The sequence below is a fragment of the Varanus komodoensis genome, unplaced genomic scaffold (assembly GCF_004798865.1).
Source record: "Varanus komodoensis strain SLA01 unplaced genomic scaffold, ASM479886v1 scaffold4, whole genome shotgun sequence".
Taxonomy (NCBI): Eukaryota; Metazoa; Chordata; class Lepidosauria; order Squamata; family Varanidae; genus Varanus; species Varanus komodoensis.
In genome coordinates, this window is record NW_025335941.1 from 46458370 (window position 1) to 46471620 (window position 13251).

At 39.9% G+C, this 13251-nt stretch overlaps 1 protein-coding gene across 1 annotated transcript in view; it reads right to left on the reverse strand.

Annotated features, from left to right (window-relative positions):
- Window positions 1-589: 589 nt before the first annotated feature.
- CDK8 (cyclin dependent kinase 8) overlaps window positions 590-13251 on the reverse strand; it is a 61179-nt gene continuing 48517 nt past the window's right edge. Inside the window, exons 9-12 of the mRNA XM_044441815.1 lie at window positions 11833-11930; window positions 7682-7760; window positions 4873-5031; window positions 590-1875 (exon numbers count right to left, since the gene is read on the reverse strand). Coding sequence (XP_044297750.1) covers window positions 1750-1875; window positions 4873-5031; window positions 7682-7760; window positions 11833-11930 — 462 coding nt within the window. The 3' untranslated portion in view covers window positions 590-1749. The remainder of the gene's footprint in view (window positions 1876-4872; window positions 5032-7681; window positions 7761-11832; window positions 11931-13251) is intronic.

Sequence of the window (13251 nt, forward strand, 5' to 3'; positions counted from 1 at the left end):
GGTTCAGTGTACGAGGAACTCATATGCATTTCTATACACATCTGTACATATGCTTGTATGTACATACATCTCTCTCTCACACACACACACACATTTCATGGGGCAATATAAAAATGTAATAAATAAAATGGTGATCCAGGGTAAGAAACGGGTGTGCATGTGTGTTGGTAAGGGGTGAAAGTGGGAAGGGGCTGTTGGATAGTATTGGGGGGGGGGGCAAAAAAAATCAACAGCTTAAGCAAGCAAGAATAACCATAGAATATTTAGAGCAATGTCCTTTATTCTAATAAATAAGGCTGATTAGACCCTTCACTTGGCTTTAAGATGTGTGAGTCGAAGTAAGAAGTTACTAAGTAATCCAATTATAAAAAAATTACATTGCACTATGCCATATGTACACATCTAGGAAAGGTGCTCAAAATCAATAGTTAACATGAGTGTTCTAGACTATGATAAGCAACTTTGGTTTGATATGGTTCTCTTTGAATAGAAAAAGTTACTTGTCAAAAATGGCAAGAATTGTAACATCTATACAGGTTGGGTGCACATTTTTTGTATCAACTGAGAAAAGCACAAGCAAAATCATATGCAGATTTATGAAAAATAATTTTATTACGTAATACCTTGTTTTTAACAATGTTGATTTCTTTTAAATTCAGAATACCTGTGTCATTCATGTAAAATAGTTTGATACAGTACATTGTATGGTATAGTTTTTCCTCAAATTCTAAGGTTTTCCTAACACCTTGATCCTTTGCTTTAATAAGGGTGCCCCTAACAAACGTGCGAACATATTTAAAAATAATGAACAAAATTTAAAATCCACTACATCAAGCCAGCTCTCAAAAATCATGACAAAAATATCTGAACAAGTGCCGCACTGTTTGTTTGCTTTTTGCAGGGAACGTCACTCATGCTTTTGTAATTCCAAAGCATGCTCACAAATCAGTTAACACCAACAGGAAAAATAAAACACTGCCTATGACAATCATTTTAGTTTGTTTGCTGAACCAAACAGCTTTATCTCAAGAACACACTCAATTTACTATCGAATAGCAGCTTTAATACCAGTCAAGTCATAGATTTGAGAACAAAATAAACATGTTAAAAATTAATCTTTGGGAGTCTTGTAAATCTGCTGGAAAAATGCTTATGTTTCTTTTATGTCTTAAAAAAATCTCTTTGCAGCAAGTTTGTTGGTCATAAAACATTGATCAATGTGGAAAATGAATCAACCCACAAAAAAGTCACTAAAAATCAATGTATATCAAAATTCTCTCAATTGGAGCCACGGTTAGTTTTTCATCTCATTAACATATACTGTATGCTTCAAATACCAGTTAAGAGATTTTGCGTACTATTGGTCAGATAACGTTGTTAACATCAAGAGAAATCACAACAACAAAAATGCTTGCCCCTAGCACATTTCACAGCTTCAACTGCTACAGACTGTCACTGAAAACAATGCATTGGTCAGTCTGAACCATGTCAAGTAAACTATGGAAGTAGCATATCCACAACACAAACTGTGCTAGTACTTTCTTTTCAAGTCTAATTCCATAAACGGGTACAATCTGAGGGAGCCACTACTCCCAGCCTGTGAAAAGTAGTGGAACTTGGCTATCACACATTTTGAAAATGCAACAGTTACAGTACATTCTTGCGGCCCACAGCCAGGTTCCAGGCAGACAGCAGCACGGCCAGTCCTGCAGCCTTAGCAACAGTGCATTGACTTTATTCAGGTGCAGCTCAGTACCGATGCGTCTGGTGAGAGTACTGTGGAGGCTGCTGGGAGGTAGTTGAATATCCCATGCTGCTCTGCGGCTGTGATGTGCTTGGTCCAGGGTTTGGATAGGCAGCATGGGGATTGGAACGCTGGATGAGGCAGTGGAAAGAGCAGAGAGAGGGAATGGATTATGACAGTGCTTGGGACTGTATGACGCAGCACATATTTTTGGAAACCTGCAGTGCATTTGTCAACAGGTGCCCCCTGGACAGTATTCAGTGGTTTGATTGCACAAGTTCAAACAATGCTAGCAGTGCTCCACAGGACTTTTCTGCTGTGCACACAGTTGCACTGTATAGAGGTTGTGTAATTGCTTGTACAATCATAATTTTAGTTGGAGTCTCCTTTTGTGCATACCGTGGAACCTAGTTTCTGCCAACAATGTCATTTCTGCTAACAGAGTGAGACAGCTGGATACTGCCCCAATTTGAAGCATTGTATTCTCATTACTATGAAGAACAGATGCCATAATAGCTAGATCCAGAAATGTACACGTAGTATGTTCTATGGGTTCATAGCATCATTTTATGCCCATGTTTCTCGAAGCCCTTGCTACTGCTAACAAATGACCGATAAGGTATTAAAAAAAACAGTTAAAGGCAGGACCCTGAGTTAAAACCTGCTTCTTGCTCTGAAGCATTGCCTAGGCTAATAGAGTATGCACTACTCAAAAGCAAAAGGAGTATTTACCCACTGTGATTGCAGTGTAGGGAGAAAATTCTATTAGAACATAAAAACCTTGAGAGCTGCCTAAAGTATTTAAGGGAGCAATCATTTAGCTCTTTGACAGGGCCTGAGGGCCATAGGATAGTGAGAAGGGCAGGAGTGTGGAACCAAGTAATCCTGAAGCCTCTCTTGCATCCTTCCCTCAAAAGGCCCCAGCAAGATGAGCATCTATGAAAATGCAGGGTGGAAGGGTTGAGGCACAAAAATTATCTCCATTACGCCTCTGAGTCTGCAAACTATAGGATGCTCCTAAGCCTTACAATTACAAGTTTGGAGGGTTGCAATCATCGTGATGCAATTGCATGAAAAGGCCATTTGCTTTTAAGTCATCCTTTTCCAATTATCCTCTACACTAAGAGTAGAAATGGACCTGGCTCTCATGACTTAGGAAGCCCACCTGTTCTTTTCATATTTACAAGAACTCTTTCCCCCAGTGAACAGACTTTTCTGAATGGTCTATGTTAAAAGTTTTAATGCAAATTTAAAAGAATTAGTATTGTTTGCTGATGAATTAAGGTTCACAAAATGTTTTAAAGGAGGATGAAACTGTCTGGCAAAACATTGTTATTAAACAGCAAAGAACCATTCAACTACGGCAAGCAGTAATTGCTTCCAGGTAAGAGCAATGCTGTCCACCCCGCTTTTGGCCAGTCTTGAATGTGCTGGGTTAAACAACAGAACCAGAAAGTACCTGTTGCAAGTGACCCATTATTTCTCATCAAGTTGTTAAGAAAAGAGCCTGCCTTTTTCTTGTGATGTGCAGCTTAACTGGAAACCTGGACTATTGCTTCTGAAGAGACAATTATTAGGTTATTGCTCTTCTGTTTACAAGGCTCTCACCTCCACACAGATCCATACTATTTCCCAGAGCAACCCTTTGGAGATGATTTCTGGTATCAGAGCAATGGACTACAAAAGGAAATGAGGGTTGGAAAAGATCCACTCTGTGAAGAAAACTGCCATTTCTACAGAAGGGAAGTAATGATTTAAGCAGTTATGGGGATCAACCATTAGCCAGTACTTTTATTTTTCTGTGAAAAATGTTCTCTTTCATAATTCAATAATAAAATTGAACAAACCAATTGCAAATATATTTTAAAGCAAGCTTGGGACTTTTACAGTTGTAATCAATGTTTTTGGCTGATTATCTTTACAAGTACGTGACAAAATGCATGTATTTTTCTGAAATGCATGTATGTCACAGTGACCTAGTTCACAAGATACAACAGCCTATTGTGACTTAATTTACTCATGGGGGCTCTCATATCATGCTGACAGTGCCCATCAGCATCTTCATTTGTGTATTGAGAAAAAATGTTTTACCATTTATTAGATACAAATAAAATAAACATGCTAAATTAGAACTCTCAACAGCAGGGGTGGGCAACATATAACTTCCAGATGTTTTGGCCTATGGTTCCCAACAGTTCTAGCCAGCATAGCCAATAGGAGAATGGTAGTTCTAGGCCAAAGTATCTGGAAGTGAAAATTCACTCACCCCCATGCATCAGAATATTTTCTAATGCAAAGTAAAATTTTCTTATGCAAGTAATTTAAATGCTCTGGAAAATGTTCAGGAAAAATTTCCAATTCAAACCTTTCTAGAAAGCCAACATTACTAGGTCCAAGCTTTTTTATTATTATTTTATTGTTTGATCATTTTATCTGATTGATAACTGTTTTATTGTAATTTATGTATGTTTTTATACTGGTCTAGCACTGTAAGCCACCCAGAGAAACAAATGGATAGAAATAAATAAATAATTTTAAACTACAGTATCCACTTCCATGAGATGTAGTGATGGAAGGCCGCCAATTTTAAGGGCTATAACAGGAGATCAGAGGACAAGGCCATCGGTGGTTCTGCTCTGGGCTGGCTATATCCTACCTCCTGTTTCAGAGGCAGTATTGCTATGCGCAGAACTTGCTGGGGAAAATGGCCAGGAGAGGGCTGCTGCACTCAACTCCTGCTTGCTGCATTTCCCTTGGCAGCTGGACTCCTGGTCTGATCCAGCAGAGCTCTTCTTATGTTCTTATTATCTTTTTCAATTGCTTGCTTTTTCAAAGAGAAAAGCCATTACTAATGAAAACCTTAGGCTTTAATTAAAGGCTTAATTAAAACATCAGTTCAAGCTATGGATAAAAGCAAACTCAACTATGGTTTAGCATGTCTGAATTGACCAACTATGCTGTGCAACCACATGGCGAAACAGAAACCATGTTCTGATATGGGTTTATGTACTGTGGTTTAATTCAGTCAGCACGCCCCACTGAGGGGTAGGTCTCTATTAACATTACTAATTTGCAATGAAATGCACTGAAGCTGAAAACCAACCAAAGAAAGTTTAGAATATAAATACCTGATAATCTGAGGTCATAATAAGTCCACCTGAGGTAGTGGTAGGAGGAACAACTCTCACTTTTTTCAAGGGAGGCCCTTGTGTATGACTGTTGTCTTGGTTCCCTGGATGACCAGTTCCGTTTGTATGGTTATTGCCCTGCTGCTGCTGCTGGTTCTTCTCAATTGGTTGAAGAAAAAATGTAAGATATAACTTAGAAGCAGTTCACAGGAAGGGAACATGGCACTGTGTATAAGACTACATGAGAAATTAAGAAATCACTAAATATGTAAATAAGCACTCTTATTATTTTCATAGTAAATACAAAGGCATATCATAATCAAATGTATCCATATTATACAACCCTGCCAAAATATTTAATCATACATGTGCCTGTTTTATTTATACAGACTGTATTTTCAAGTATGCATTTTAGAATTACAGCTTTTGGCAAAAGCAGGAGGAGGAATGAGAAAAGGGGTAGGCAGCCTCTTTGGTCCAGAGGGCTGCATGCAGTATTGTGTCTATTTCAGTCCACAGTGAGCAGGCAGTTTGAATGTGCCCTTCCAAGCACCAAGATCAGGAGCTGGGATTGCTGAGGGAGGTGCAGAGGATGGTAGGGCGTTTAAAGCTTCCCACCTACAATTACGATCCAGATCACTGTTCTCTTGGCACTGCTAGCAGAGGGAACCATCAACTGCTGCATCAGCATTTCTGAGATAAGGCCAATGATGTAGCATCAATAGAAATAGTTGTCTTTTCCTGCAGTCCAGCTGATGGTTGATCAGCTGGGCTGTGGGAAACTCTGGGTCTCTGGTAAGAAATGTGGTTGCTCACCTGTGAATTTAGACAGTCAGTATTAAAACAGCTTCCACTTCATCTTAAGTAATCTGAAGTCAGTCTATTCTCCTGGCTTGCATAAAATGCACAGATATTTTAGCAATGCCCCCAGTCTTGTACACTCATCTACTGCTGGGATGTTTGTGGAAGCTTTAGGGAAAGCAATGAACAAGTCTGCTAGTAATTTATGTTTGTCTTATTGTGAGTGGCCAAACATAAAACTAGAAGCCAAGATGGTTTGTCATCATAGGTGGCCTGTCATGTCATGTGAACACAGGTCATAAAAACAAGCCACACTGAGAACTGACAGGATGTTCTAGGATTGTTGCTCTCCATAGTACACTGGCATCTCATTTGAATAAAATAACTCACTGTGGGTGAGCCCCAACAGCCAGTGAGTTACTTGTCAAGGGTGGCAAAAATCACTTGCTACTGCTAACAAATGAGTCCTTTTGCAAGTACCACTTGGGGGTGGCTGGCAGGATTCCCCGCTGGTGGCTTGAAAAGTCTTCTCTGTAACAGCTGGCAAGGATGGCAGGGCTTTGCTCCTCCCTGCCAAGGCAGCATGCTCTGCTTAGGCAAAGGAGAGTGGACACCTTCACCTTGAAGAGGAAGTTTCTCAAGCCATATGAAGGAGTCCATTCTGTGCCACTGCCCTCTACTCAGATTCCCACCACCATGGACCAGACCAAGCACCCTTGCTTGTTGTGGAGAGCAGACCACTTGAGCAGGAGGCTGGCATGACATTTCCACCCTGCTCTTCTGCCAAAGCACATGGCAGCAGTGTGGTGGAAAGATGAGGGAAGCCTTCCTCATCCTCCACATTGTACTTCAGGTCTCAAGTCCTGTTTGCACAATGGGGACAAAGAAGAATATATAAACTTTTTATTTGTCCTTGTACCTATCATGCAAACAAGGCTAGTGTCTGGAAGTGCGATGAGGTTAACTTCTAGTCTCAGTTGGAACAATGTTTGGGGAATAGCCAAGATACTTCAGGCCACAAATGCATTTGTACAGGAGAAAACTGACAGTCCCAATGAGCCAATATCAGCTTGCTGTTGTTGCTGTCAGAGAGAGGAGACTTTGTTCTCCTCCTAGGGTTCCTCCACCTGGAGGAACAGGGAGACAGAATGGGGGGGGGGGGCGGAATTGGGGGGGGCGGGCCGGGGGGGGGGGGGAGAGGTACCCATGAAAAGCCTGATCATCTTTGGGCTCCTTGTGGGTACTTCACAAAGCAACAAATCCAGTGTGGTTTATTGCCAATATGGGTTGTTGGTTTCCAAATATCCTTGTTACAGTATCAGACAACAAAAGTCACTTTCACTGTGTAATTCAAGTTGAGACCACAAAATTCACAGTATTCACAGAAAATTTGCTGTTCATCTCCAAGTTTCACTCCACTTTTGTCTTTTGATATTGCAGTTCTAAGCTTTGCATATTTTCATTTATAGAGCCTTAAACATTGCACTCATGCTAATACATTTTTTGCAGAATTGCGAAGTTATTTCAGTATTTCATAGTATATTCAAATTGGGCGGCAGGAAAATACCCAACTGTTTTCATAAGTCTCCCAGTCATGTGAGATATCAGATCTTTTGATTATGCATCCTATTCCTTTTTAATATTTTGCTGCATTAATTTTATAAACTGAAATTCTGCAAAAAGTGTTCCATGTTTGATGTGCATATTAATCAATCAATCTTTATTCTATTCCCATTAGTAATAATTTTTTAATGCTATCACTTTCTTATCCTAGCAGGAAATGCTTTAACAAAAATAGTGGCAGCAATCAGGGACATACATGTAAAAGTATGAAAGAGCATCCTGGTCATGTGTTCTTGATAAATCAATGCTTTTAAGCAGAACTATTAATCCAATCATAAATATAATTGCCCCAATACATAGGCAATTATAGAACTGTACAAGATGATTTACAAAATTGACTTCCTACATATACTTCTCTCACAAAGGCCAGTAATTCAACACCTACTTTGTCTCCTTTGTCATCAGGCTCTTCTTCAGTTAAAAATTCACGTTTTGGGTATGGGATCTGACAACCTGCAAATACACTGCAAAAATTCCAAATGGTTTTTAATGTATCAAAGAAGAGATTTATTTAAAAGTCCTTTCAGAATTACAAGGTGTCTTCCCTATGATGTATTTTAATCTTAATTAGCCATACAGCCTATGCTTCATCATGATAATTCAATGGCTTTACACTGTTCCAAGTTGTGCTCTGCTTGAGAAAACTCTTGGTACTTGAGACTTCAGGCAGTGAGTCTGTTTCTCAAAGGCACAATCCTATGCATGTTAGCCAAAAATAAATCATACAGATCCCAGCATACCTGAATCTGCAGGATTTTTTTTTCTGCCTAAACATATATAGGATCATGCCTTAAGAGTTCTCTGCAGTCACTCCTTTTGGAAGACTATTACTTTCTTTCATACAAAGATAACTTCTTTACAGTGGGAACAGCAGGCACTAGCAATGAAACCTTAGTTGTGGCCCCTAATCTTCAGAACTACCTCCAAGGAGTCTTGGTTTTAAAAAAAAAGTTTGCTTCTAACTGATATGTTATATTGGACATGCTACTCTTTTATTGCTGTTATTTTTAGATCTTTTTTCTTTTTGCACTGGCTGAATTATAACTGGATTTTTTCCTTTGCTTGTATTATAATATTTTGGATACAATGTGATATTCTTGTGATTGTTATTCTGTTCTGGATGGATGTTGTCCAGAAAGGTAACTTATAAATATTTTAAACAATAAAACATACACTGTTTATAATAAAAAATAATAATTTATTGTATTTGCAGTCTGAGCATTGCCTTAGCATTTGTGTCTTGCACAGACCCGAGCATCCGTAACTAAGGAACGAATGGCATGTAGCCATTACTAGCTGCTTTCTAGAGACCTGAAAGGCATCTCAAACGTATCTTTTTCTGCTAGGACAAGCCTTGGTTTCCTTGTCCCATTTTTACACAGGATTAGACACACTGCTCTAAGAAAGTCTTCTCTTTCTGCTGTATATTGAAGGCTTCAAACTTTCCATTTGATGCATCACTTTCCACCAAACTAGTTTCCAAGTATTACTATATTAGTATTTCTATAAAAGTGTACCTAAATTCTCAATCCCTTAAATCCCTGACATTTTGCCAAGAAGCCAAAGAAAGGGCTTGACGTCTAACATAAGGTCAACTGCTATGAATCTCGTGTAACTAAGCAACCTGTAAAGCTGACTGGAGATCATTAAATACATAAATACTAGCTAACCAGTAATTATGACAGTGCCCAGATTTTAATTCTTAATTCGGAATATTTATTGCTAGAGACATATCCCAAATGATCAAGCTAAACTTGATCAGGCTGATGAATGACATGTTACTGGATGCATCTGTAAAGTAGAGTTTGTTGGATAAGGTCATACATTTAACATGAATATTATGTCTCAGGCTGTTTATGTTATATGTGTGATTCCTTTACCTATAACTAGCAAATAGTTTCAAAACTTAATGCTATATTTGTAAATTTGAGGGAAGACATTCTGCTCTCCCACAAATATCTTTGAAAAGGACCCAACTTCCAATGTAAGATGGTGGGTTTTGTCCAAAATACCAAGCTTTGGACTTTTCCACCTTGGCTATTATTTTTCACTTCATGGAAGTTTCACTTCACTGAACTTCATAGCAGTTTTATAATTGTTTTGTTGGCGTCCTCTCTCCAAATGGATGACATTAAGGTCTTGGCTCTCTAGGTGGCTAACATTAAAATATATTACAATTAATTAATTAAACATTACAAGTATATAAGGGTAGGGGGTATATCTGCTGGAGCAGAGTGAGCTCTTCTAATTAGAGTGAACTCTTAAAACCAACTCTTATAACCAGATATAGTCAGGTTTCTGTGAAATATTTGTGAAAGAGGACAATATCCACCTGGTACCAAAATAAAATAGTGAAAGCACCAAGAGGACCTCTTTAGAAGTCTATTCCAAAGGTGGAGGGCAGCCACTGAGAAGCCCCTTCTTCTAACTGCCATCCCTTCCTTTAGAGATGGCTCTTTCAGAAGGATCACATTCTCAGATCTTAAAAATGGGCGGGTAGGAATATATTGGAAAAGGCAGTCCTTCAAGTAACCAGGTCCCAAGTTGTTTAGGGCTTGTTTATAACAAGCACTTCCAATTGGGCCTGAGACAATTTAAATTACTATTTTTTGAATAGCCTGCATCATTAGAAAAGGTGAGATAGCTAGTCCTCCATGCTCTGTGAGCTCCTTGCTGCTATTCACAATTATTTAGTGGCAACAAAATTGTGCAGAATATCTAATTATGTATTTGGGCAAAGATTGTGCAGACTTCCCTGTCATCTTGCATAATTCTGCCAATGATATGGTTAATAATCCTGAGGGCAGTTTAGGCAAGTCCAAACAAGCCATATGTTCAAAGACTAACAAGTTCACTCAGAATTTGGTCTGGTCCAGTTAATTTCATTTCCAGAAATGACTTTTAATCCAGTCTACACATTGCACATAGTCATACATTAACAGTTAGAACATAAACATCAATGACATGGAAGAAGGGGTGAACAATCAATGACATCAATGACATGGAAGAAGGGGTGAACAGTCTGCTGATCAAATTTGTAGACAATACTAAAACTGGGGCAGTGGCCACAACTGAGGAGCAGGTACTCCAGCTCCAAAAGGATCTGGACAGACTATGGAAGTGGGTAGGAGACAACAGGATGGCGTTCAATGTGGATAAGTGCAAGGTCTTGCACTTGGGGCATAGGAATGGGTGTCATAAGTACAGGTTAGGGGACAAGTGGCTGGAAAGCAGCACTTGTGAAAGGGACCTCGGGGTGCTGGTTGACTGCAGGCTAAACATGAGTCAGCAGTGTGACGCGGTGGTCAAGAGGGCAAATGCCACCCTTGGTTGCATAGCCAGAAGTGTGGCTTCTAGATCGAGAGAGGTATTACTACCACTCTATACGACTCTGGTGCACCCGCAACTGGAGTAGTGTGCTCAGTTTTGGGCCCCTCATTACAGGAAGGATATAGCCAGGTTAGAGTCAGAGCAGCATAGAGCCACAAGGTTGGTGGCTGGTTTGCAGGGGATGCCATATGAAGCAAGACTGAGGGAACTGGGTCTCTTCAGCCTGGAGGAGACTCAGAGGGGATCTGTTGGCAACATACAGGTATGTCAGGGGATGTCACATGGAGGTGGGTAGAGACCTGTTCTCCCCTGCAGAGGAAGGCAGGACGTGCTCCAATGGAGCAAAGTTCAGGGAACCAAGGTTCCATTTAGATGCCAAGAAGCACTTCCTGACAGTTAGGACCCTGAGGGTGTGGAATGGGCTTCCACGGGAGGTGGTTGAGGCCCCATTGGTGAGGGTGTTCAAAGATAGGCTGGACGTCCACATGGTGGGCATGTCGTGAGCAGAGCCGGCTGGAACCAGGGGTCAGATTAGATGGCCCAGGAGGCCCCTTCTCACTCGCGCTGTTACTATGTTCTAAACTGGGTTATGAATAATCTAGCATGCACATATTTTTACCAACTTGCCAGGTAAATGTTCTTTACCTTGAAAGGACTAGTTCTGTCTTTTGGACACTACATTTAACATCTAATTTAGATGTTAACAGTAAGACTGTTTCAAGATAACAACAACAAAAAACGTGTTAACTGCTCTAAATTTAGGGGAAAAATGGAAATAGGATTTTGGTTGTGAAATTTTTGGTTGTGAAGTTTTAAGGCAGTTTTTGCCTTAGTCTAACTACTGAATTTACAGAGAAATGTCAACTAATTAGAAAGTATTATCTGGCTTTTGAACAGGGAAAACTGGACCTTCAGGCAGTTAGCAGCTGACTATGAAGATCTGTGGTGTACATAATCAACCTGTCAGTGAATAACAGGATTAATGGTATGATTAACAGGATCAAAGACTCATAAAACAAGAGATTAATAGGAACATTACTTAGAAATGGGGAAAGGCACAGTAAAACCCTTTCTTACTGCTTGTCAGGAGTGAGAATTTCACTCATTGTTATGCTCAGCTGCCATAATTCCATACCTACCCCTGCATACTGAAAGTGAGAAAGCATTTTAAGCAATTTTCATGAAGGTAATTCACTGATCACTTACTCAGATGTTGGAAGTGGATCTTCTAAGAAATAAGGATCCTGCATAGCCTGTTCTGAGGTAATTCTCTTTATTGGGTCCATAGTAAGCAATTTCTGTAGCTAAACATAATTAAGAACACAAGACACAAGTGCTGTCAAATGAACTAGGAAATACTTTACCACACTGTGAGCACATGAAGCTTCCTTCCTTGCACCCTCAAAATCAAATGAGCTCAGGGTCTCCAGTTCAAGGGCTTTGGAAGACCCTGGGTAAAGTTTTGGAAAGCCATTGCCTGTTATTGAGGATAATACTGAACGAAATATGGACTAGTGACATGGCTCAATTTAGATAAGGCAGCTTCCTAATAAGCTATATCTGCAGAGTAATCAGAAGACTCATGGAAGTGAGTTGCAGAACCTACAGAACTGATTCAAGTGTGCGGTCATAACTTCTAAAGGATACCTATTTAGCTCCATTATACTATATACTGCTGTGAATTCCCATTGTGATTTGTAAAATAATCTTACAAGAGCAATAATACGACTCCTAAATAGCATCAGAGGGGCATAGCATACTCTGGATACCCAGATTTGAGGGGAGACTGCACCCCTCTCTGCATCCTCCCACCCCCCACCAGAGCAGATACAACAGTGCCAGATGCCTCTCTGTGGTCAGGAGCACCACCTCAGAAGGGGAGGAAGTGACAATTTCAAGAATGGGCAGGGAAGAAACCAGAGAGAAAAGGAGACAAACTGCCTGGTGGCCTCTTCAGTCTTTCTCTCCCTCTCTGAAACACCTTTACTAGATGAGAAAATAAATAAATAAAGACTTTCTATTAAAAATGCAGGGCAGGAGGACAGGGAGAGGAAGATAGCCTTTGCTCCTCCTCCCACCCTGCACAGAATTAGCATAAACCTCCAAGTTCAGAAGCTCACAGTCACTATAATAAGTGAAAATCTCTGTGTCTCTCTGATATCCTTCCTGAGTATTCTGGCCATACACCTAGTCTATGAATCAAGAAGGCACAGAGAGGTATCTTTGCATAATCAGGCCAGTGGGAGAACCAGGTAACTCGTGCTGTACTACATAAAATTTTTAGAGTAAGTTCTTGTTATCCCTTCTAAATACAGAATGAGCTAAATTACAATATTTATCTATCTATAAAACACAGCTATATACGGTAGAGGTGACAAACAGATTTAAGGAATTAGATCTGATAGACAGAGGGCCTGAAGAACTATGGATGGAAGTTCGCAACATTGTACAAGAGGTAGCAACTAAAACCATCCCAAAGAAAAAGAAATGAAAGAAAGCAAAATGGCTGTCTGAGGAAGCTTTACAAATAGCTGAGGAAAGAAGGGAAGCAAAAGGCAAGGGAGAAAGAGAAAGACACACCCAATTGAATGCAGAATTCCAGAGAATAGCTAGAAGAGATAAGAA